This window comes from Drosophila arizonae, chromosome 2, assembly GCF_054131065.1.
Source record: "Drosophila arizonae isolate 15081-1271.41 chromosome 2, UAZ_ARI_1.0, whole genome shotgun sequence".
NCBI lineage: Eukaryota > Metazoa > Arthropoda > Insecta > Diptera > Drosophilidae > Drosophila > Drosophila arizonae.
The window spans coordinates 31678398-31703194 of record NC_142922.1 but is presented as its reverse complement, the minus strand read 5'-3'; the positions used below and the strand labels follow the sequence as shown (position 1 = coordinate 31703194).

The 24797-nt window shown below is 40.7% G+C and overlaps 5 protein-coding genes and 1 long non-coding RNA gene across 10 annotated transcripts; 4 read left to right on the top strand and 2 right to left on the bottom strand.

Moving 5' to 3' along the window:
- The first annotated feature begins 1656 nt into the window (after positions 1 to 1656).
- Positions 1657 to 2559, top strand: LOC108609859 (uncharacterized). Of its 2 annotated transcripts, XR_016271688.1 has the most exons (3): positions 1657 to 1671; positions 2126 to 2329; positions 2396 to 2559. It is a non-coding gene; the product is annotated as an uncharacterized LOC108609859 (long non-coding RNA). The 2 variants fall into 2 exon arrangements; XR_001915603.2 differs by lacking the exon at positions 1657 to 1671 and having other exon boundaries at positions 1829 to 2329.
- Positions 2560 to 7836: 5277 nt separating this feature from the next.
- LOC108609331 (protein phosphatase 1 regulatory subunit 36) lies at positions 7837 to 9690 on the top strand. The gene has a single exon (XM_018001101.2). The coding sequence runs from the start codon at positions 8096 to 8098 to the stop codon at positions 9569 to 9571; it is 1476 nt and encodes a 491-aa protein (XP_017856590.1). The 5' UTR covers positions 7837 to 8095; the 3' UTR covers positions 9572 to 9690.
- A 1239-nt stretch (positions 9691 to 10929) lies between these two features.
- Positions 10930 to 11867, top strand: LOC108609201 (peptide deformylase, mitochondrial). The gene is made up of 2 exons (XM_018000933.2): positions 10930 to 11314; positions 11366 to 11867. The coding sequence occupies exons 1-2, from the start codon at positions 11015 to 11017 to the stop codon at positions 11675 to 11677; spliced, it is 612 nt and encodes a 203-aa protein (XP_017856422.1). The 5' UTR covers positions 10930 to 11014; the 3' UTR covers positions 11678 to 11867.
- LOC108609200 (peptide deformylase, mitochondrial) lies at positions 11796 to 12863 on the top strand. Of its 2 annotated transcripts, XM_089463063.1 has the most exons (3): positions 11796 to 11922; positions 12005 to 12427; positions 12494 to 12863. In XM_089463063.1, exons 2-3 carry the CDS (start codon positions 12035 to 12037, stop codon positions 12803 to 12805), a joined length of 705 nt encoding a protein of 234 aa, XP_089319189.1. In that variant the 5' UTR covers positions 11796 to 11922; positions 12005 to 12034; the 3' UTR covers positions 12806 to 12863. The 2 variants fall into 2 exon arrangements, with proteins under 2 accessions (XP_089319189.1, XP_017856421.1); XM_018000932.2 differs by having other exon boundaries at positions 11848 to 12427.
- LOC108609202 (uncharacterized) lies at positions 12824 to 13481 on the bottom strand. Its single transcript, XM_018000934.2, has one exon. The coding sequence runs from the start codon at positions 13312 to 13314 to the stop codon at positions 12892 to 12894; it is 423 nt and encodes a 140-aa protein (XP_017856423.1). The 5' UTR covers positions 13315 to 13481; the 3' UTR covers positions 12824 to 12891.
- A 766-nt stretch (positions 13482 to 14247) lies between these two features.
- pug (pug C-1-tetrahydrofolate synthase, cytoplasmic) lies at positions 14248 to 24776 on the bottom strand. Of its 3 annotated transcripts, XM_089463059.1 has the most exons (7): positions 23997 to 24292; positions 21696 to 23037; positions 19558 to 19620; positions 19272 to 19482; positions 17587 to 18058; positions 14669 to 16506; positions 14248 to 14610 (listed from the first exon to the last, which is right to left on the bottom strand). In XM_089463059.1, exons 2-7 carry the CDS (start codon positions 22811 to 22813, stop codon positions 14368 to 14370), a joined length of 3945 nt encoding a protein of 1314 aa, XP_089319185.1. In that variant the 5' UTR covers positions 22814 to 23037; positions 23997 to 24292; the 3' UTR covers positions 14248 to 14367. The 3 variants fall into 3 exon arrangements, with proteins under 3 accessions (XP_089319185.1, XP_017855642.2, XP_089319187.1); XM_018000153.2 differs by lacking the exons at positions 21696 to 23037; positions 23997 to 24292 and adding an exon at positions 24599 to 24776; XM_089463061.1 differs by lacking the exon at positions 21696 to 23037 and having other exon boundaries at positions 23997 to 24279.
- Between the last annotated feature and the right edge of the window lie 21 nt (positions 24777 to 24797).

Sequence of the window (24797 nt, the reverse complement as noted above, 5' to 3'; positions counted from 1 at the left end):
TATGGGCATTAAAGAACCTGATAGTATTACTCTAGTATTATTATTTTTTTTCAAATTTGATGAGTTTTGTATTTATTGGATACATAAATCTAAAGGCTGGATGTGAGCATTGACAGTATTCAAATGCATCTCGAATTGACGATAAATGCGTCCGTCTCAGCTCAGCCAAGTGTATTTACTTTATGTAATCTACCACGTTACATGATTTCTCAGTTTCAATGGGTTCAAGGTATAACAAAATGTATTTCTCAAATCAGAATAAAAATTGCAAATTGAAAGTGAATAGCTTAAAATGTGAACTTTAATTTCGGTTTTTTTTTTTCACAATTAAATCCAAATCAGGTATCTAATAGATTCGCATGTACAAGGAACATTGAACATATTTATATGTACAAATGTGTGCATCTGGGACCTAAGTTATATTAGGATATCTCTGCTCACATATGTATACCACACAAGTTTATAAATGTCGGCAATGGTATCTCATAGTGCGTCACTCTCGATTGGCTTCGATGGCTTCTTTCACACATAAATTCATTTCAAGATACTCATAAATTATGCCCGTTCGGCATTATGAGTGGCAAACGTTAACGCGACAGAGGCGTAAATTTATAATGAGATAAGTAGCCCAGTAAATTCGTGGCAGGATAATGGCCGCAGGATTATGGCCTGTACTTGTTGTTGCTTGTTTGCCTTACGGATTATCGCCTGTACTTGTTGTTGTTTATTTGCCCTACGGCTGCAAAGCTGTAAATCTACATAAATTTTTATTAAACAACAACAAAAAGTCCTTAACAGTGGCGCACTTGATACAAAGTCAACAAATCAGATAAACAATGCACTGCCACCGGCTAAGCGCATTAAATGTTTGCAAGTGTCTAAACATAATTGCCCAATTAGTAGACACGTGTTCTTGCCGATATCAGAGTAAACTATGGCCTAAAGCAAAAAGCACATACATATGTCTATTTTCGTGTTTAAAAAAACGTAAAGGCAAAGATGTATGTTTATTTAAGGAACATGTTCTGTCATAAGGTCCGATGTATCAGCTTCTTTGATAGCAGAAACTCCAGGAGAAAGTACAACTGATGGCTAGTCTCTAGTCGAGACTGCCCGACTACGAGATCCTCTGAGACCTTCGAGCACCTGAACACACACACAGACATACGCACGCACCCAAAAACACGCATTGGCTTAATTGATTAATAACTTTTCTTGTGGGTGGACTATCTTCATGAAACTCTCAGATTATAAATATAACATATGTAGATGTGCATGTTTTTGCCGAAGCATATTTGAAATACGTCTTTTACAAACTTAAGGGTGAGGAGATGAATATAGGGGAAGGGGTAAGTTTTGACAAAAAACGAGATTCTATAAAGTTCATATGAATCTACAATAAAAAGGTTGTGAATCTAGCCTTAAAGATGTAGCAGATATAAATTTATTACTAATTGTCGATAATGTTTTTAATCGATACCAAAAGAACGGTCGATATGCACGTGGTATACTCAAACCTAGAAAAAAAAATTCTAGTCTCTAGCTCTTATATATTCTGAGATCAACGCGATCAACTCAGCTCGTCACCCTGATCAAGAATCTACCACGCCTCCTTCTGCCTGTTACATACTTTTAACAAAACCATTATATCCTGATTTCCAGGAGGAGGAGGTGATATTTCGACAGGAATTCATGTGCGGGGATAGCACTTTCGATACTGACACAGTTGCTAACAGAAAATTGATGCATATTTGCATTGCAATTGTGATTATTAGAATATGCATAGAAAATGCATGCATGTTCGAATGTAAAGAAAAAATTATTTAAAATGCTCAGCAGAGCTTGCCATGTTTGTTTACCAATTATAAATAATTGCACACTCATTCATAATAATGCTATATTTTAAGCTAACCTTCAATTTTGAGAACTTAGCAACATTGGAGTCGGTATCTGATATATAGCAAAAATCAATACACAAGTTAACATACAATTATGAGATGTGCTAGAAATAAATTAGAGATCTGTTTTAGAAAATAATTTAATATTTAGATACTCCTCGCGTTTTTTCCCCTACACACATTCAAATTAACAAAAAGAGTCTTCTGACTCAAATGTAATGGTTTAGTTCTAGTGCAAATAACTAATCTGATACGTTCCGGCCGTGTCCGACAAGATGTCAAGCAAATTTATTTTGTGAAATCGATACATTACGGATAAGCATATCTATTTTAATTCGTTGCAATCACGCTTTCAAAAAGGGTATAAAATGGAAGGCCCAAGTCCAATTGATATCTTCGTTTTAAAGGAAGCTACAATCAACATGAAACTGGTAAAAAAGCGAATTTGCTTGCCCACTCAGAAGTTACAATCTTATTTTGGTGTCTTTTACTCATAGATTCTGCTCACTGCTGTACTAGCTGTCTTGGCATCGGGCTGCTATGCTGTTGCTGCTGGCCCTGATAATAAGTCTTATCCACCAGAACCAGAACAATAAAAGCTGGAACTGGTTTTTGAAATAAAAATGTATATTCAAATATACAAATCATAATGCAGAAATAAGTTTTGATCTGGTCAAGATTTTTATTTTGGATACTAAAACCAAGCCACAAGGCGTTCAAAAATTGTTAAGAAATATAGACTATTGGCCAGTGTACCTACAGATCGAACCAACAGAGATAAAAAATATCAAATCAAAAGACCATCGAGCGATATACGTTATACGATTACGATACAGTGATCATCACCGATGCACGAGATCTGGTCGCATTCTTGATGCCCAAAGAGTTTCTAAACCGGTAGTTTCTCGCATTTATGAATCTATCAGTGGTGCACAAAGCACCAAGAGCCTACTTATATACTCTAAATATTTTCTTCGTTTGGTGGAGTTCATATTGATGCGCAGGGATGATCGCCATGACAACGTGGGCACTGTTCAGGGCGAACAGACAGTCGAAATGAAACGTATTTTTTCGATCCATCTAAGTCAATATCGCATAGCGAGATCCTCTTGGGCGCTACTAAGACGATCAAATCCATCACTCAAATAAGTACAACAATATAACGTTAACCTATAAACTCACTCAGGACCAGTTTATAGCCCTGGCCACGCGGATCGTTTGGATATGAATGCATAGACGGGCATACCACGTGATTGACATAGAGATGAATCGCTTGCTTTGCTCTTGAAGTTCACGCCAGCAGAGAAAAGCATGCTTTACGGGCGCCGGAAAAAGATTGTTAACTGTCTCTTACAAGTGTCGAGGATCGCTCCATACTATGGATAGGCGAGCGCAAATATCGCAGCACAGATCTACGCATTGCCAAACTTGAGCTGTAGTATATCATGTCCAATCAACAGCGCATCTGGTTGACGTAGCTCGCGCAATGATAGGGTACCCAAAGAAACTCTGCAACATAGTCCTCAACCTCAACTCGAGAATGATTCGTATCACATATTGCGACAGCCCCATCTGGAAGTACCCAACATTAACGAGTTGAAAGTACGAAAAATGTCCGAGCTCTATGAACACCTCCTAGGTCTTCATCGCATCGACCGCCTCATTTTCGCATATGTGGACGTGAACATTTTCGAAAAATATTTTAAAGCCGTTACCAAGCATCGATAGGAATGATATACTAGCAATCTGATCCTCAGACTCACTTCGGTCTCCCGTCAAGAGCAGTAAACTGAAGGCGAACGTCATAAGTGGATATATTTATATGTTTGCAATCATGATCCAAACAAAATTTATTATATATTAGTTAAACAAAATTATTGATTTATTTTTGCTAATTCTAATATGTTCGGAATATCCTTGACTATATCAATGTATCACTTCACGGACTAATAGAAAATACAGTCTTGTACTTCTTATAGTAGCATATATGCAAACTCCGCTAATAAATTATATTTTAAGCAAAGCAAAATACAATTATAAATTTTCATTGATTCATTAATTGTAAAACTGTAGAAGATTAAGCATTTCCCGACTTATACACCCCAAGAAGTATACAATTTTTTTTTTGTAATCCGTATTAACAGTATACAGAAACACGACTTTCATTTTTTCAATAGATAGAAACAAGCTTTCAAAAGAAAAAATTTTTAGTATCAATTATTCTGTTATACCATTACAATTATTTATGTCGAAATGATGCCCAACAAATGATGCGACTGTCGATACATATAATCTAATGTTAATATATTACTCTATTTCATGATATACATACATACATATGTATATGAACTCTAATATGGGAGTGGCCAAGCAGAAATTTTGATCTTAAATCTCATACCATCTTAAAGTTTACTAATCCTGTGCCTCTGATCGTTTGATCAACCAAAACCAAGTGAGAAAACTCTAGTCGAGACTGCTCGAGCACGAAATCCCCTGAACTCTTCTAAGAACTGATATTTCAATAATTATTCGCGCCTTTCTGCATACACAAGAAACATGCACGCATAAACACGCATGAACTACAGTGTGGGCTTACTATGGAAACTTAATTGTTTAATAACTTTTCTTGTGGATGGACTATCTTCAGATTATAAATATATTATAGATATGCATGTATTTGCCAAAGCACAAGTCTCTAGTATTTGAAATACTCATTTTACAAATATGTGGGTGAGGGGATGAATTAGGGGCGGGGCGTAAATTTTGACAAAAATCAAAATTCCATAAAGTACCAAATTCCATAAATCTACATTAAAAATTTGGTGACTCTAGCTTTAAAGATGTAGGAGATATAAATTTATTACTGGTTTTCAATTATGCTTTTAATTGATACCAAAATTACGGGGCAAATTATCAATTTTTAAAGCAAAACTCGATATCCGCGTGGTATACACAGACCTAGGAAAAAAATTTATATCTTCTGAGACCGGCGCGTTCAAACATACGGACAGACGAACGGACACACAAACGGACAGGGATAAATCGACTCAGCTCGTCGCCTTGATCAAGAATATATGTACTTTGTGGGGTCTGCCACGCCTGATTTCCCATTCCTGATCTCCCATCCTGATTTCCCATTAATATATTCTTGATCAGGGGCACGAACTGGGTCGATTTGGCCTTGACCGTCTGTCTGTCCGAAGATATAAGAAGAGATTTCAATTTTTTTAAATGTCCGTATATACAGCGCGAATATCGAGTTTATCATCAAAAATCGATAACTCATCACGTTATTTTTATCGATAAAAACGTTACCGATAATCAGTTATAAAATTATATCTTTTACATCTTTAAGATTTTAAATGTATACTTATATACACTTGCTAGAAAGACTATGCGTACAGGCCTAATGTGCGACTTTAATAGAGAATAAATATGACAAATAATAGTATTATTATATAATAACAATAACACACCTTTATCAACAATTTTTTTAAAATAATATTAAACAGTTTTTTTTTTTTTTTTTTTTTTAATATTTAAAATAAGAAAAAAACAACAAAAAATTCACTTAGAAAAAGTATGCGTACAAACTAAAAAATAACATTTTTCAATGAAAAATTTGAAAATTAATAATGAGGTTGGATACAGGGGTATTCGCTTCTTGGCCTCTTCCAACCGTTTTGGCATCGATGCCACCAATTTCCGGGTGAAATCAGCCGGAATTTCGAGACACTCCTCCATCAGAGCGTGTCCTTTGAGCGTGTCCTTTGAAGTAATTATTCGCTCTCTGATCCTGCGCTCCAAAAAATCCCATAAATTTTGTATGGGATTAAGGTCGGCCGACTGGGGAGGCGAATGAAGCTGGTGTCTATTAAGACTGTATATCTACAAAAGAAGGTATTCAACAAATAAATTTCAATGTTCCACATTGCAGCGCAGCCCAAGCGCAGCCGCTGCTAGCTGCGCAGTGTATATGTATGTGTGCATAAAGGAAGTACAGAATGATTAGAATATCAGCTTAGAGGGTTTAGGGTATCTCCTAGTCGAGCAGTCTCGACTGGAGCCTTCTTACTTGTTTGTATTTCTCTTTAACTTCCTGATTAATCTTAGCTGCAGTTAATACGAGGCTTAGCCGCACCGTCTTCAGCAATTCCCTCTTCTCTCTCTCGGTCAGCTTTGAGGGCCTCCCAGAACGTGGCTTTGACTTTACTGAGCCAGTCAAATTAAAGTTATTAACTACTCTTTGGACAGAGGAATGCGTTCTGCCAACAATTTCGCCAATTTCCCTAAAAGATTTCCCTTCATCGCTTAATTTCACGACGAGTTTCCTCAAATCGGGATCAATCTCTTTAGTTTTCCTGCCCATGACGAAATCTATCAACTTAATGACAAAATTTGGCGTAATATGATATTTAACGGTACTAAAAGCTTCACACGACGATTAAGAAAAGTGGGTTTTTAGTTTGTACGCATACTTTTTCTAAGTGAATTTTCGTTGTTTTTTTCTTATTTTAAATACATATTTAAAAAAAAAAAACTGTTTAATATTTTTTTTTTTTAAATTGTTGATAAATGTGTGTTATTAAATAGTTTCTCACTAAAAAATATAATATTGATAACAATACTATTATTTATCATATTTATTATTTATAAGTCGCGATTTAGGCCTGTGCGCATAGTTTTTCTGGTAAGTGTACATTTTATACAATTTCGGTTTTTGTTAAAGTCTACCCCCCACCCCCTCACCACTAATTAAAAGGCATAATTCAAATACTAGAGACTTGTGCTTTGGCAAGTACATGTATATCTATGTTATGATCATAATATGAAAGTTTCATGAAGTTATTAAACAATGAAGTTCTCATAGTACGCGCACACGGCAGCCCATACGTGTTTAGGCGTGGGTGCTTGTGTGCTTGTATGCGTGTGTGTGTGTATGTGTGTGTGTGTGTGTATGCGTGTGTGTGTGTGTCTTGTGTAAGCAGAAAGACGCGAAAAATGATTGAAATAGCTATTGCTCGAAAGGTTCAGGGGATCTCGTAGTCGAGCAGTCTCGACTAGAGCTTTCTTGCTTGTTTCCTTACTGACCAATTTATCATAGTTTGTAGCGATTAATCGTATGTAGAATGAAATGTTTGTCCTTGTAGTTGAATTAAAACTAAATAGTTTGGTAGTTCAATTTTCAATGAACAAATCAATAGAGTGGAACTAACTAAACTAGAATATGATTTATATTATATTATCAATATAACTTATAATATCGAAATTTTTGATTCTTTATAAAAAAAAAAAAAAACGTTAACATTTTCTAACAGAGCTTATAAAGCAATTAAAGAAAATGATTTGAAAGCATGTAGTAAAAAAAATTTATGTGTTAATTAAATATGGATTAATTAATAGTTTGCTAGCAAATTTTCTAATAGTGTAAAATGTTGATTCGTTTTCTTGCATATGTATATATTTTGCGAGTAAACAAAACAGTATCGTTCCAACACTAGACCTTTTGTATTCAAAGAACATTGAAAATATTGAACACCAATATAAGAATATTCACCCAATTCAGTGGGGAAATTCTTAAGACTCTACATAGTGTGCGAGGTGTGCTTATAAGTATTCGGGAGAAAATAATAAATGTAAGGACTTGGCCACTTTTGGAATGACTTTCCTTGCCATAGTCGAACGCGCAAGTGGAAAGAAGTTTTAGTCAGGTCAACATTGTGATATGTGATATGCTTACTCAATTTTAAGCGTCAGGTAAAACATACATATTGTAAAACATAATAGATACGGCTTGCCATGGTTAAAGAAATGCTGCCATGACTTTCAGTTACTAAAAATATATTTAACTGTCAATCAAATCAAAGCATAAAACATCAGCATTTTTGTCCGATTTTTTTCAAAAAAATTCAGCTTTTTTTAAAATATCTTCCCACTAAAAACAGTTTTTTTCACTCAACGAAAGTTGGCAGCACTAATATATAATAACAATGCTAAAAAAGTATTATATGCTTCGGTTTAGCTTTCAAATTGTAATTTGGTTATTTGATCTGATAAGTTTCTATTGAACACATACCCACACACACAGCTATTCACACACCTAACATATAACACAATAAAACACAAAATTAGAAAAAAAATAAAAATAAACAAAATTATAAATTAAAATAAAAATAATAATAAATAAATAAAAAGATATGAAGCGCATTTATGCCGATACTTATGTGCCGAAGTACCTTAGTGGAAAATGGTCGTGGGACAACAAATCCGACAGTCTGCGCTTTGAGCAGCACCACGATTTGGCCGATAAGAGGGAGCGCTATATCGAAACAAATGGCTATAAATTCCTGCGGACGATTAATCAGGAGGAGGAGGTAATATTTCGACAGGAATTCGTGCGCGGGGATAACACTTTCGATACTGACACAGTGGTAATCAACGATGTGCGTGACCTGGTGCTCTTCTTGTCGCCCAGCGAATTTCTGTCTGTCAAATTTATCGAGTTTATTCACAAGCCCGCTGTACACAGGTTGCTGCATGCTTTGATAATCTACTTCGAGTATTTCTTGCGGATGGTCGAATTCGTACTAATTCGACGAGATGAACTGGCCGGCAACATGGCCCAGATACAGAGTGAGCAAACGAACGATATGAAGCGCATATTCTCGATCTACTTGAGTCAGTACCGGATGCTAGTGGCTCGCAACTATAGTGCGATCCTCAAAGGCGAGGGGGATATGGCGCAGTTCTATCACATGAAAGAGATTGTTAATATTTCCGCCACCATTAAGGATAAGTACTTTCACGAGCAATTCCTGGCCGTGGCCATACAGATCGTATGGATTACCCTGCACAGACGTGCCTACTATGTGATTGAAATGGAGATGAATAGGCTATTTCGCTCAGAGCATTTCATCGTAAATAAACCGGAGTATCTGAAATTCACTCCATTGGAAGTCAGTCTGCTATATGGACGCAACAATCGCCTTGTCAACTATCGTAGCCAGGTATCCCCACTTATTCAGGAGCTTCAGCGTATACCTGAGGAAGATTTGCCTATCCTATGGATAGGTGAACGAAAGTATCGGGGCACAGACACGCGTATTGTTCAGATTGAACTGGAGTATATTGTGCCGGGGCCGCAGTTGTTTATGATCGATGTGACACACGGGATACTGGGGCATCCAAAGATTCTGTACGATACTATGCTGAACTTGAATTGGCCGGCGGTACGATTTGCCAACTTCTCCACTGAGTACGATCCGTATCAGATCGTGCGGCAGCCGTGTCTGCAACTGCCCAACATTAACGAGGACAAGATGCGCAAGATGTCCTCACACTACGATCAGTTCTTCAAAGTCTTTCGCATCTATGAGCCATTCAGCCTACAAATGCTCGCAAAGTGGGTTCGACGTGATCGATTGATCAACTTTTATCGTACTGGAGGCGTCTTGCAGGACATTTATCTGCGCTGCACAAAGGATTTAAACCAGAAAGGATATGGCCCCCCAGTGAATACCATTATTGCCAAATACTTCAAGCTTATTGCAAGGCATCGCAAGAACGCGTACGTTATCAGTGATAATCGATCCAGTATAGCTAATCTATCGATTCTGAGCATGCAAAAGGAACGCAAAAAGGCAACACAGGACGATCGTTTCTTTGAGGAATAAAGTGTTTTTGCTAATGCAACATCTTCATGTTCAATTTGAAAGTCATATTAATAACATTACATTCTAAGCAAGCGATGCTATCTATACGTATCAAATAAAAACGAACATACCAAAATCAATTCAACCAGAGTTTATCAATTATTGCGCGAATTGAATTATGAATTCTATTCCAATTTCTAATCAACACATTCCTATAACTAATCACATCACATTATATGTATGTATGTATAATAAAGTGGTTGTTTTTATTTTTTTAGGATGATCGTAGAGCACTCAATGCTGTCATGCTATATTAGCATTGTAGATATATGTATGAAGTGACAATACCGTGTCCTGTATAACTCCAATCACTTATTTTCAAACCATAAACTATATTTATAGTTCATGAAACTAGTTCAGTACCCAATTTTAAAAGGATGAACTGCATATCACTTGCATATCGATATCGTTCGCTAAGCAGTGTAAAAACACTGGTCAGTGGTAAAAATTAAGTAGTTCTAGTTCACTCGAGTAACAGAAACAGCTGTTGAAAGATTCAGTAGGTTGTGCAGGGCAGTTGCATTACTTTCAATGTTAACTTTTGTGATGTCACAGTTTGACAATTTTCAGTTTCAGCTCTGCTATCCGTTTGGTGGGCACTTAAGTAGAGATCTGAAAAGCAGTCCTAAACAACCATAATTAAGTACATATTAAAAAACTTAAACTAATCACTAATTTAAAAAAAAAAAAAAAAAAAAAAACTTAGTAGATATAATAGCCTTAGCAGCAATTATGTGGCCAAAATCCATCCGGTCGAATAAAATAAAATGGTTATTAATTACAAAATCTAAAACTTATCATTAGTTCTAGTATTAATAGTAAAGTAATTGTATACTCCGATTTATGAATCTATATAGAGCTTGTAATTGGTCTGCTCGTTATACCCTGAACCCATTGAAAATGGGAGATCAGTGTATAATGGTTTTGTGAAGGGTATGAAACGGGCAGAAGGAACCCTTGCAGACCTCATACAGTATATACATATATTCTTGATCAGGCCGACGAGCTGAGTAGTTATAGCCCTGTCCGTACGTATGAACGCCTAGAGCTGAAACTCGTGTATACCATACGCAGTAAGAGTTTATCATATTTCTTCTATAACTCATCCAATTTCATTTTTATCGACAATAATCGAATGGACATACATTTGATTATTATGAGCACGAGATAGCAACAACAAATAAATTCTCGTTTACAAAAAGAAAAGAAGTGCCTAATGATTAGAAAATCAGCTTGGAGGGCTCGGGGTAAAATAGGGTACAATATGGACGTCAAACTGTTAACTTAACAGACCACTTTGCATTACCACTCTGGTTAGTGGCATTACCTAGCATTGCTCAATCGTGCGGCTGTTATCAGGTACTTAATAAGTACGAAAACAGCTTAGTAAGTTGGCTAATCTCAATGTCTGTAGATCTCGAGCCTCGAACGGCTCCGCCGTATAATCACTTCACGCAAATTGGTGACCCTGTTCTACGGATTCGTTCGGATGAAGTTTCACCTGAACGGCTAGACAGCAAGGAAATCCATGGCATTGTGGATCAGATGGTAAAAGTGCTCCGGCACTATGACTGCGTGGGCGTTGCAGCACCCCAATTGGGTGTTCCACTGCGAATTATTGCAATGGAGTTCCGTGAGGAAAAGCGTGAACAGTTTACGCCCGAAGTGTACCTGCAACGAAAGATGTCTACTTTACCACTCAGCGTAAGTTAAAACCCCACACATGTATTAATAAATAATAATTTATCTTTTAAGGTTTTTATCAATCCAAAAATAGAGATAATTGGCGATATGCAGCACACTCAGCCCGAAGGCTGTATGAGCGTTCGCGGCTTCTCCGCCCGAGTGGCTCGATACGATCGCGTACGAGTCACCGGCATTGGAATGCTTGGAACACCTGACGAACTGGAACTTGTTGGATGGAGCGCGCGCATAGCGCAACATGAAATGGATCATTTAAATGGCATAATTTACATTGACCGAATGGACGTTTCGAGCTTTACATGCAACACATGGGCACGGATTAATTCAAATGGTGGACGTGACGTCATAACGTTTGATAAGTAATTACTTTGAACCAATTTCTGCATTTGAATTCAACTGTTGCTTCGCGCCTAAATTCCGAGCAGATGCTGATTACAAACTATCGCAAGAATGGCACTGTTAACTATCGATTAATGTATGGCAGCCCTGTCTGAAATGTACTTTCGTATTCTTAACTTTCGTTACAAATAAATAAATAAAGGCAGAATCGTAACTATTATAGTTGTTTTGTTATTATTAAAGTATTTATTTTAGCTAATGAATAAAAGGTCAAGCTAATTTTAAAGTAGCGAGATATTAAGAAATCTCTTTGTAAGGGTATAAGCAAGTAGACTTGACTTTTTATTGCAGTGTTACGCGTACGCCGGCAAGTGGCCAAAAATGCTGGAACAGCTACATAAGTTTTGTCGACTGCACGCGAGGCAACTCAGCACCAGCCCTGCAGTCTCTCAATCCTTCAGGAAGTGGTACCAACAGCTGTGGACTACCGAGCGCACAAATTTACCGCCCTACAGCCACTTCACACAGATCGGAGATCCCGTGTTGCGGGACAGAGCGGCAGAAGTCCCAGTGGAATGTGTGGACAGCAAAGAGATTCGTGCGATAGTGGACCGCATGGTGCACGTGCTACGCAAGTATGACTGTGTGGGCATTGCTGCACCTCAAATTGGCGTCTCCCTGCGAATAATTGCCATGGAGTTTAGGCGTGGCATTAAAAAGGAGCTTCCCGAAGCGATGTACAGGGCGCGACAAATGTCCGAGCTGCCACTGACTGTAACTTGAAGTAATAATATGCATACATATATAATATTAACTAATCATTCTCGGCTGTTCGCCCAGGTATTCATCAATCCAAGACTGAGTGTCACGAACTATACCAAACACAAGCATCCGGAGGGTTGCATGAGCGTTCGCGGATTCTCAGCGGAAGTGGAGCGTTATGAAGCCGTGAAACTGTCCGGGCTGGACAGACAAGGAGAAAACCTCTCGTTGGAACTTAGTGGCTGGAACGCGCGCATTGCCCAGCATGAAATGGATCATTTGGATGGCAAACTGTATACGGATCACATGGACCGTTCCACATTCACGTGCACCTGCTGGGAAACGGTGAATACGAAGTCTGGCCGTGTGGAAATCCCCTTTTACAAATAATATCTACACGCTGTTCCCTCTAGTTATTGTTGCTAAAAATTTATTCATTGAAACGGAACTGTGTTTGTTGGCAACTGTTTCTCTGTTCATTTCTCTGCGCTCATATACATTCTCAGATTGTGATTGGCCGTGCCGAGGGCAGTCTTGGCTTTGAAGTACTCGGGACTGTCCCACAGGTCACGCTTGTCCATCATGTACGTAAAGAGTTCATTGTATTCACGCTGTAGCAGCTTATGGGTGCCGGCGACCTTTCTGCGCAGTTCGTCGATTGCTTGGGCCAAATTTTCGCGGGCAGCATCAAAAACGGCTTCTGCCGTGGGCTCGTCCAAGGCAGGCGAGTCTGTTGTCTTGGGCCCCTCGTGCTGCAGTGTACGCAAGTGCATGCGCTGGTTCTGCCAGTCGTCCCACTGTAGCTGCAACAACTTGCCCAAATAGTTGAGAACGGCAGTCCGCAGGATAAACTGCCGTATACCTGGATGGGCAACGTTGCGCACACGCACTCGGAACATCCTCAAACAGTTGCTCAACTCTCTGATTCCTAATGTCAAGTTACATTGAATGTCGTTACTACAGACCCGGCTGCTTAAATAAATAAATCCCTATGGATAATATTCTATGTGGAATAATTTTGATAACTATATCGATCATACATAGTCAGATGTTTCGTTTGTATACTTCAAGTTGAATAGTATCTGTTGGGGCTATAAGTTGAAGAACAGATTTCCAACCGTGCTCGTGCCTTTCTCCTCTCTTGTTATAATTCATGTATTCAGAAGGAAGTTCTCCATTTAGGGCGTATGAATATAGAAAATTGTGATAAGCTCAAAGCTATGCCTACGGCTTCAGTAGCCACTACTGTAAGTTATTTTTAATATTGTATAAGACCCAAGCAACTTACCTCACTAGAAAATGTAGACATATACATTAAAAGGGGAAAAGTATGAGATAATTACGGGTAATCAAACTAGATAAAAACGAACCTTTAAAGAGCTCTGCAATGTCTTAAAAGTAAATGAATTAAGAGGAAATGTATTAATCTAAAAAGAAAACCTTATAACCTATAGTTCGTATAAAAACCAAAAAAAAAAAAATGTAATGGGACAGCAGCTCTAGTTATACGTATTTTAGTTTTTCTTTTCTGAGGCGATATATCTTTGTCTACATTGTACTAAAAGACTTATATGGGTCTTGAAATATGCACAATACCGCGCATATGTACATATAGGGTTAGTGGTATATTAAAGTAATTCAATTATTACTATTCACGATTTAATCTTATCGACTTTCATTGGAATTGATAGACCTCAAGAAGTATATATGCATATGTTTGTTATCCGTATGAACAATAGATCCAGAAAATCCAAGGGCAATTTGAAAACTGTTAGAGCTGGAAGTTTCAGGTTTGCTGTGTATATCTATGTAGATCCACACAGATACAAAGATTTTGTTAGAGCACTCTTGTTTTTATATATAATTTTTAGACAGAATAGTTATTTACATCGATTTTTAAAACTTAGATTAACGGGTGTCATAATCAGTGTCATAAATCAATCTATCGACTCTTAAAACAATCCTTCGATCTGTCCCGTCTCGGTGTTCAGATCGATGTCATAGATGGCTGGACGAGTGGACAGTCCGGGCATTTTGGTTATATCGCCACACATGGCAACCACAAATCCAGCTCCGGCGGATACATAAACACTCTGCACCTTGAGGGTGAAGCCCTTGGGTGCACCTTTAATGTCGGGATCGCCAGTAACGGAGCCGGAGGTCTTCGACATGCAGATTGGAAGGGAACCAAAGCCCTGCAAAAGCAAAAACCTTTAAGCCAACTCCACAGGGACATGAATATGAATGACTTACTGCGTCGGTCAGGCGCTTGATCTGATCCTTGGCTTCCTGGCTAAGTTCCACTTGGCCCGCTCCGTACATGGTCTGCGCAATCTTGGTCATCTTATCCGCCAGAGGCAGGCTTGGTTCGTAGAGCAACTTGAATTTGTTGTCCAGCTGGCAGGCCTCGATAACAGCCTCGGCCAGAGGAACGGCGCCGGCACCACCGTCTGCCCAGTGGGTGGAAACCACGGCAGCAAAGGCGCCCGCCTGCAAGGCGGCCTTCCTCAAGAGCTCATGCTCAGCCGGAGTGTCAGCCACGTGGGCATTGATGCTCACCACAACGGGCATGCCGAACGAGCATCCATTGGAGATGTGCTGCAGAAGATTGGGTAGGCCCTTCTCCAGCAGCTCCAGGTTCTCCTCTGTGTACTGTTTATTGAGAGGGGCACCTGGCGTAACTGGAGCTCCGCCGCCATGCATTTTAATAGCTCTGACCGTGGTCACCAGCACCATGGCGTCGGGCTTCCTGCCCGAGTTGCGGCACTTGATGTTGCAGAACTTCTCCATGCCAATGTCCGAGCCGAAGCCCGCCTCGGTGCACACGAAGCCCTCGCTGCCCACCAGCTTGAGGCCGATCTCATCGGCGATGATCGAGTTGCAGCCGTGAGCGATGTTGGCGAAGGGACCCGCGTGCACCAGCACTGGGGTGCCCTCCAGGGATTGCATCAGGTTTGGTTCCAGGGCATCCTTCAGCAGCACAGCCAGGGCGCCCGTTACGCCCAGATCGTCGGTAGTCACGGGCACGCCGTCCTTGTTGAAAGCCACGACCATCTCGCCCAGCCGGCACTTCATGTCCGCCAAGCTGGAGGAGAGCGCAAGCACCGCCATAATCTCACTGGCCACCGCAATGGAGAAGCGCGTCTTGCGGCACATGCCCTTCTCGCTGGGCGACTGGCCAATCGTGATCTCGCGCAGATATCTGTCGTTGATGTCCACCACGCGCTCCCACATGATGGTGTCCACATCGATATTGAGTCGCGAAAAGGCCGCGGCTTCCTCTGGGGTCAGCTGATCGGGATCCGTTTTATCAATGCCCAAACGCTTCAGGCGCCGCAGCTGAATCGGGGAGAACTTGCGCTGCCCCTTGATCCTCGGCACCAGCCGGTTGTACAGAGCCGTGTCCGATTGCGTCGCCTCGTGGAAGATGCGCGTGTCCAGTTGGGCAGCCACTAAATTGTTGGCCGCTGCCACAGCGTGAATGTCGCCCGTGAGGTGCAAGTTGAACTCCTCCATGGGTATCACCTGGGCATAGCCACCGCCCGCTGCTCCGCCCTTGATGCCGAAGGTGGGTCCCTGCGAGGGCTGGCGCAGTGCAGCGACCACATTCCGCTGCTTGTGCGCGCCCAGCGCCTGCACCAGGCCCATCAGCGTGGTCGTCTTGCCCTCGCCCAGGGGCGTGGGCGTGATGCCCGCCACAACGACATACTTGCCCACCGGTTGGTCCTTTAGGCGCTGAATCACGCCCAGCGAGATCTTGGCCTTGCGGCTGCCATACATCGACACCTCACTCGGCAGCAGTCCGATCTCCTCGGCCAGCTTCCCGATGTGCTTGGGTCGCTGCGCACGCGCGATTACGATGTCAGACGGCACGGGCCTGGCGGGTCGCAGCGGCAGCACCTGCAGCGGCCACTGGCTGCGCCTGGCACTAGCCGCTGCCCTGGTGGCCGACACCACGGTGTTCTTCATGAGCATGGCCACGGTCATGGGCCCCACGCCTCCCGGCACAGGTGTCAGATAACCCGCCACCAGCTTCGCCTGCTCGTAGTCAACGTCGCCCACCAAACGGCTGCCACTCGCTTTGGATGCGTCTGCAAGCAACAAGGATGCGGATATTTCAATTTAATTTCCAATGCCTATGCCTGCGCCTATATCTATGCTGCCTACGTCAGACTTACAGCAGTTGTTGCTTGACTGCCGCAGCCCAGAGAAATCTGTTTACTAAGCCTTAAAAAAAAATTCAGAGCGTGGAAAACCACCAGCCGAGCTGCTTATCAGGGTCGCAGCTGAGATCAAACGGGGCGATAACCAAGGGAAGCACTTGAAACTCAGCGAGAGATTGAACACGGCAAATAAGAGTACTCCTTACCGACTAGAAGATACCCTATACACTCATTTGAAGAACTTACCCAAAGAGAAGAATTTTCAAAATAGGTCTTTACCTCACATGTCGGATTCTTCACATATTAATAGTCTTCCAAATCCTATTCAAAGTAATTTCTAGCCGAGAGAGCCCACTTCTAGAGAGGAGATATCTTGAACTCCTTTGAAAACCCATTTCACAGAAAAAATCAAAAAATCAAAACATGTTTTATCAGTTTTCAAAATCCTATTCCAGATTTAGATTGGCCTTATTTAATTATGAATAAAAGATGTTCCAGCCGGTAGAGGCCAATCAGCATTTCCAAAAATAATATTAATCAGAATGTGCGCGAAATAGTGAAGTCATGCTTATGCATGTACGTCCTACTTATGATTTTGATCTACATTAAGTAAATTTCATTATAGCTCAACCATGAAATATGAACTATGAAATACCCCTAGCCACAACTAATGAATGAGACCTGAGCTTACGCAGAGCTGACGGACATGACTCGATACATAGGTAGACATCAACTTTAAGCGTCTGCCGAAACTCATTCAATTTGTAATAATACATATATTGTTATAGTACCTACATATTGTAGGCTACGAGATCCAAAAGGCAGTAATTAAGTCTATTACAGGCAGGATAGACTGACATGTCAATGCGGACTGGTAAAATTCCCGCCTTAATATAGCATATATATTCTTAATGATCCCATCTTAATTAAGAGTATAGGCTTTAGCAATTTCTCTTTCTCCCATTTTCAGTTAAGTCAAAAAATGTATGGTTCGCCCTGTCAGCTCACCTGGCTTCACATTGATGCCACAATCGATGACCACTGCGCCGGGCTTTATCCAGCTGCCTTTGACCATCTCGGGCACTCCGATGCCCACCAGCAGAATATCAGCGCTACGCGTGATCTCCTCCAGGTTGCGTGTTTTCGAGTGGCAAACGGTGACCGTCGCATTCGCCCACTTGAGCAGCTCGGCAGCTGGCGTGCCCACGATCTTGCTGCGACCGAGGACAACGGCTCGAGCGCCGGCGATCTCCACTCCGGTGCTGCGGATTAGCTCGAGGCAGCCCCACGGCGTGCAGGGCAGAAAGCCATTGAGATCGCCCACGGCGAGGCGACCCTCATTCACTGTGTGCAGTCCATCCACATCCTTGGCTGGGGAGACGGCGTCTGTAATCCGGTGCGCATCGATGGCCGTCTCGCAGTCCAAAGGCATCTGAACAATAATGCCGTGCACCTGAGGATCGGCATTAAGGTCGCTCAGCTGTGGGAACACATGACGCGCGATTGATTAGAAACAGCCGAGGTGTTAATTACTTGATAGCAATTCAATTAGGCGCTCTATGGGTAGGGTGTGATCATTTTCTTATTAAATATGTAACACATTGAAGGTAAACATTCGTTTGCTTATATAGTTTGTACAAAAACTAAACATAATTGAACAAAAACAAAACCTTTTGATCAACAGAATCTGTCACACACTCTGATTTATTTAAGATGTCATTATTTAATTATTTTTGTATTGCGAATATACGGGAAAAATTAAATATGTATTTATTTTATTTATTTATTTATTTTTATTTATTTATTTATTTTTTTTTTGCATCAACATTTTTATTTCCCATAAAAAATCCCTATTTTCCCTATTCCTATTCGTTAAATCCGTAATGTAATGTGAATAAATACCTGAATATAATTGGTAAAATTTAAAATACACACCCGCGTGTATTACTCCCGTTAAAAATATATAGATTCTGTACACGTATATACATATATATATATATATATATAATAGAAAATGAATAATTCTAAGCATTGTGCTAAAGAATTTATCTTTTAAATTTTTTCAACTAGTCACAAAATTATCCGCCTGAGCTGTAGTTCATCTCCTCTTTGCAAAAAGTTAAACAAAACAGACTAGCCTCAATTGAATTTCGGTCTGAGAAAGAATATTTTATAGTCGGTAGAGAGAGTCGGTAGTAAGATTCTGACATATTTTTAAACGATTTAGAGAAACGATTTGCTTAAATTAAAATACATAATTTAGGAAATTCGACCTTCAATTCACTTATTCACTTATTGATCTTATTAGCAAATACTATATTAGGAGCCACAGGTCACCTATTTTAGGAATATGCAGTAAAAATATTTATATATATAAATATATTTATATAATTTATATTTGATTAAAGATGATTATATTAAATGCGATAATGACCAAGTGTAGTATAATTCGAAACTTTAAAAAATTATATGTGAAGCCTTAACTTTTAGCACACACAACAACTAGGAGCTAGTACACCTAGCATATATGTAAGTATTTACATACATATACATATATAATATCTACTTTATTTTAATGCTTTCGTTTAACTCGAGCCGACAGGCTGCTCGCAGATAATTAATTTTTGATTAGTATTTCTTTTGTCAGCTGTTGCATAACACGTTGATTGGCTTTGACGTTGACTTCGACTCACCTTATCGAGCAGCTCCGACTCGGTGATGGATCTGGGCAGCTGGACGTGCACGGCATTGATGCCGATCTCTGTGGCCGCCTTTATCTTCATGCGTATGTAGACATTGGAGTCCTCCCGGCCGCCCACTTGCACGATTCTGAGTCCGGGCACAAATCGAGCGCCCTCAGCCCTCAGCGCATTCACTTGCTGGCGCAGCTCCTCGCGTATATTCCTGACAGATGGAACAGGTGCACCGTGGTGCATTTAGCATTCAGCATTACAGGCGCCAACTCAGCTGGCTACTCACTTGGCCACCGCCGTGCCGGATATGACTTTCGCCTCCACGGTCATCTTTCTCGCTTTCGGCTCTCTGCAAAAACGCACAAAGGATTGAAGTATACGTGCAATATTTGGTCCGTGGACGAGACACGGTAGCAACGATAGCTAACGCTCGCTCAATGTAACTGAGCTCCTATCGGTCGTGCCGGTGCTATCTATACCCATGGCCGTAGCCGCACATCTATGGCCGGCAATAGGTTTGCCTGTGTGTGTGTCTACGCTCTATCTCAGGCTAATCTCGCTCCGCCCGCCTCTCCAGCGCTCGCTTATCATCTGACGTTTGTGATTATTGGGTTTTGGGTTTCGGTAGGGTCACAGCTACTCGTAAACAAATACGCGACTGCAGTAGAGAAGACAAGACACGATTTTTCCATTGGCCATACAATCAGATCTCTCTCTATCTCTCTCTCTTACTCTCTCCTTCTCTCTGTGACCGCAAAGCGACATGCGAGCCGGCTTCGACTGTTTGCTTTGGTTGTTTGGTTAAAAGAGTTCCATCATATAAAATATGTTAAGTGATAGGAAAAACCTCTAACAGTCCCTAGCAATCTTAGACTTAAGCAATATAATGAAAATCATTTGAAAAACCATGGGAACAAATATAAATACTTTAAAATACATTCATATATAATATAAATTTATATAAAAAACAATTTTAAATATTTTCTCATTATTTCATTATAATATACATATATTTTTATTTTTACAAATGGGCAACAAGTATAGACTAAAAAAAAAAAAAAATATTTCTAAATAAAAAAAAAAAAAAAAACTTAAACAAGTATTAAAAATTTTTTTTTTTAATTTTTTACAAAGAAATGAAAGTTTAAAATATTGTATGTATATCAAAAATAGAACTAAAATTAATGCAACGATCAGATAACACTTTAGCAACAATTTTTGTTTTCCAAAAGTTTCCCATTATTAAAAAAAAAAAAAAATCGGCTTTGGAACCACTGTGCGTTTGGAATAATTCTATTTCGTATATATAATACTGATTTCGTAATCTATTTAATGCCTGAATTCGGTGCGAAACAAACAAATTCCACGAGAAAACACAAAATGCAAACAGAAACCATCAAAAAAGTAAACAAGTAAGAAAGCTCCAGTCGAGACTGCTCGACTAGGAGATACCCTGAACCCTCCAAGCTGATATTCTAATCATTCTGCACTTCTTTTATGCACACATACATACACATGCATCCACACGCACGCATAAGCCTGCGCTCTGCTAACTGCGCAGTAAGCAGCGACTGCGGTTGGGCTGCGCTGCAGTGTGGACAATATTATGAGAATTTATTTGTTGAATAACTTCTTTTGTAGACATACGATCTTAATGAAACTTTTAGAGCGTAATCATATTGTGAATATAAGTCTCTAGTACTTGAAATGCGTTTTTTACAAATTGGGAGAGAAGGGGGCGTGGTATCCAAAATCTGTAAATTACAAAATCTTTGTATCGATTAACGATTAACGATTTACAACGCAAATTTGAAGACTCCATCTCTAAAAATGTTCAAATTAGGCTAAAAAAAAAAAAAACAAAATCAATTTTTCGATTATTCTCGATAAAAAAGTTATCGGACGATTTATCGAAAAAATAAAGCAAACTCGTACTGCGTATGGTACTCACGAGTATGCATGCAAAATTTCAGCTCTCTAGCTCTTATAACTTCTGAGATCGAAGCACTCATACGGACGGACGGACGGACGGACGGACGGACGGACGGACGAACAGGGCTATATCGACTCAGCTCGTCGCGCTGATCAAGAATATATACACTTTGTGGGGTCTGCCACGCCTCCTTCTGCCCATTACATACTTTTTCACAAAACCATTATACCCTGATTTCCCATTTTCAATGGGTTCAGGGTATAAAAAGAGTAGAAACAAAACAGAAAAATCGTGCCTTATCGCAAGGTGCCAATTGCTATGCAGATAACATGAGAATCGGTGGACATATCAATTAGCAAATTCCAAATATAAACAAAAGAGCGAGAGCGAGAAAGTTAGGTAAGGAAGAATGATAAAGAGGGGTAGAGAGAGTTTTCAGTATCTTCTGTTTTATTCCTGACCAGAGTTTTCGTCTTTAATCTATTATTTACTTTATTTTAACTGCGGCGCGCAGCTTGGCCGAGCGACTGCGACTGTTGCGTGCGATCTCCGAGGCATCGGGCAGGATGACGTGTCGATGCAGCTGTCGCCAGTTGGACCGGACGAAGGACTCCATGAGCTCTGGATCATGGGTAAGATCGTGCCCGCTGTATTTGAGCGGCAGCGGATTGGCCACGCCCTCAATCACATTTCCATTGAGATGCCGCTTGACAATGGTGTCCTCCAGCGAGTGGAAGGTGATGGCCACCAGCCGGCCCTGGGCGCGCAACAGGAGCTCCTGGGCCAGCACCATGCCGTAGTTGATCTCGTTCAGCTCGTTGTTGACAAAGATGCGCAGGGCCTGAAATGTCTTGGTGGCCACATGCGATGGCCGCTGCAGCTTGTCCCTGCGATGTCCCTCGCCCAGCACAGCGGCCACCAGGTCCGCCAGCTGGCGAGTGGTTTCAATGCGCTGCAGCGCGTTCCGGGCCTCGACAATGGCACGCGCTATCTTCTTGGCCGCCTTCTCCTCGCCATAGACGCGCAGAATGCGCGCCAGGTCCGCCTCCTCGATGCGGGCCAGCACATCGGCGGCGCTGACCCCGCCTCGTCCGCAATCCATGCGCATGTCCAGCGGCCCGTCGTGGGCGATGGAGAAGCCGCGCGCAGCTTCATCGAACTGCATGGAGCTGCAGCCAAAGTCGAACAGCACGCCATCGAAGCTCCGAGGCGGCACATCTAGGGCTTGCAGCAGCTGCGGGAGGTCCGAGAATTTGCCAAGCATAGGGATTACGCGTCCTTCGTAGTTCTGCTCCTGACTCATGCGCTGGGCCAGTTGATGGGCCACTGGATCTCGATCGAGGGCGTAGACTGTGGTCTCTGGGCAGCTGTCTAACAGCTTCCTTGTATGTCCGCCGGCGCCAAAGGTCATATCGATGTACTTTCCACCAGGCTTCGGCTGCAGGTACTCGATGGCCGTCTCGCAGAGCACCGGCACGTGCGGAGCTGCTTCAGCTGGAGTTGAGGCCGTAGCCGCAGCTGTGTAGGGTCTATTCTGTATTGCTGTTAGTCTTAGTCTGGTCAGGAATCGCTGCATCAGCTGCTGGGCTCTAATTGCGTTTGCCATCATTCAGATACTGCAGAAACTCCGAGCTGAGCACCTGGTTACACTGGGCAGCAGTTAAGCCCGTTGCCGTCGACTCGAACCGCCTCGTATACTTCTTCGCGTAGACGTTATTCGAGAGCCTCTCCAAGGCGTCGATCTGCCTGTTCAGCTGCTCAGTGGCTGCGGAGCTCTGACTGGAGGCGTCTTTTAGCCTGGCCGCTTGCTTACGGATTTGCTCGCCCAGATCCCTTGTAGATGGGAGAGAAAATGTTGTTTGGTTTTCAAATTCACAATTTTATGTGATTGTTTTATGTTTCGTTGCAGCGAAAACTTGGCAATAGTTCAACAAGAAACGATACCAAACTAAGCTCAAAATGGTAGACTCAAGAAATGAACAAAGACTTAGTCGAGTTTTAACTGGTTTTAGCACTCCACAATCATAGAGTAATGAAATCCAACATACCTGTTGATTAATTCCAGCTAAAGAAATTCAAGTAAGCAATATAAGCTCAGCGATGACAGAGTAAAGGTAGAGATAAGCAAAAAGTAATACAACTATTTATTATACAAAGCCAAACAAAATCCCAACAATAACTAAGCCCACCCGAAGCTAAAAGACAACAAGCAATAAAACGATGGAATTAAATCACTAGGATTTTAAGAAATTCAATTCAAATTCAGAGTGGAGATAAAGCTAAACTTTGGGCAAATGGATTCAAGTATTTATTATACCGAAAAGTTTTGCCACTGCCAAACTAATGTCTTCCGCACATTTGTGTAAATCCGCAAATTCGTTTACCGACATCCCATGCCCGTTCACAGTCTTCCAATAGATAAATAATATAGTCAACGTTTTCCGATTTGGAACGCCTCCATAATATTATAATGCCAATATGCATAGAAAATCAATCAACTGATAAGTTGGTAATATATTGTTTTTATATGCTGAAACAAATACATATTCTTTTATATAAATGTATTATAATAAACTGTTACGTTCTTTTTTTTTTTTTTTTTTTTTTTTTTTTTTTTTTTTTTTTGACTACAAATATTTTAAATATATATTTTTAACTTTATTACGCCGAGACCAACATACGATTTTATTTTTATTAAGTTAAGATGCTCAAATTACTTTCAGCAGTTTTGCATCTATTTAAGGGAAACGAATTGTTTCTTCATATTCATAAATTCGCTTTTAGACACTTACATTGTCAATTCCTGGGCGCCAAGAAGGAAACTCTCAGGTATTAATTGGTAGGCGTATTTAGAAGACATTGTGAAATACGATTTTTAATTAGGCCAAGGCACACATACAAAAAAGCCAAGCAAGCCCGACAAAGAGCGCTAAGACACTGAAGCTGCTGCTTATGTTAAATTGACAAATGTTCTACCCAAATACGTTCCACAATAATTTTTTTTCCATTGTGGCATTCCAAGATATAGGCAAAAGACAATTGCTGTCAGCTGACCATAAACTTTACAATCCAGTTTAAATTATGGAAGCTGTTGGCATGTGCCACAGCCGAATGAAAACTAGTTTAAGAAAGTCCAATAATACACCGAACACAACTTACGTTCCACTATGGAACATGTTGCCATGTGCAACAACATTGAAGAGCGTTAATACCACGCGACAACAAATTAACTGCGCTGTCCTTACTAATTTCGACCTAAAAAACATGGAATGAGCATGGCAAGTAACATACATTTGGTTTTATAAGCAAATTCAATGTGAGCTGGTTAGATAATGCCCATTGCAAGACTCCGCTGAACGAACATTTTACGGTATGTGTCTGGAAGCTCTCTTACCTGCCGACTTTCGTTTTTTCTGCTGGCCACTTCTCTAGTACGTTCAGAAATCTCTTATATGGTGCAGACATGCTTAGAGTAACACAATTTCTAGAAGTTAATATTTTTTTACCGCCAAAACAAAAACATTGCACGCGCAGAACAGCTGAGCAATGTGGTCATTTAGAGCACTAAAAACGGCATTTTACTCCACTACACA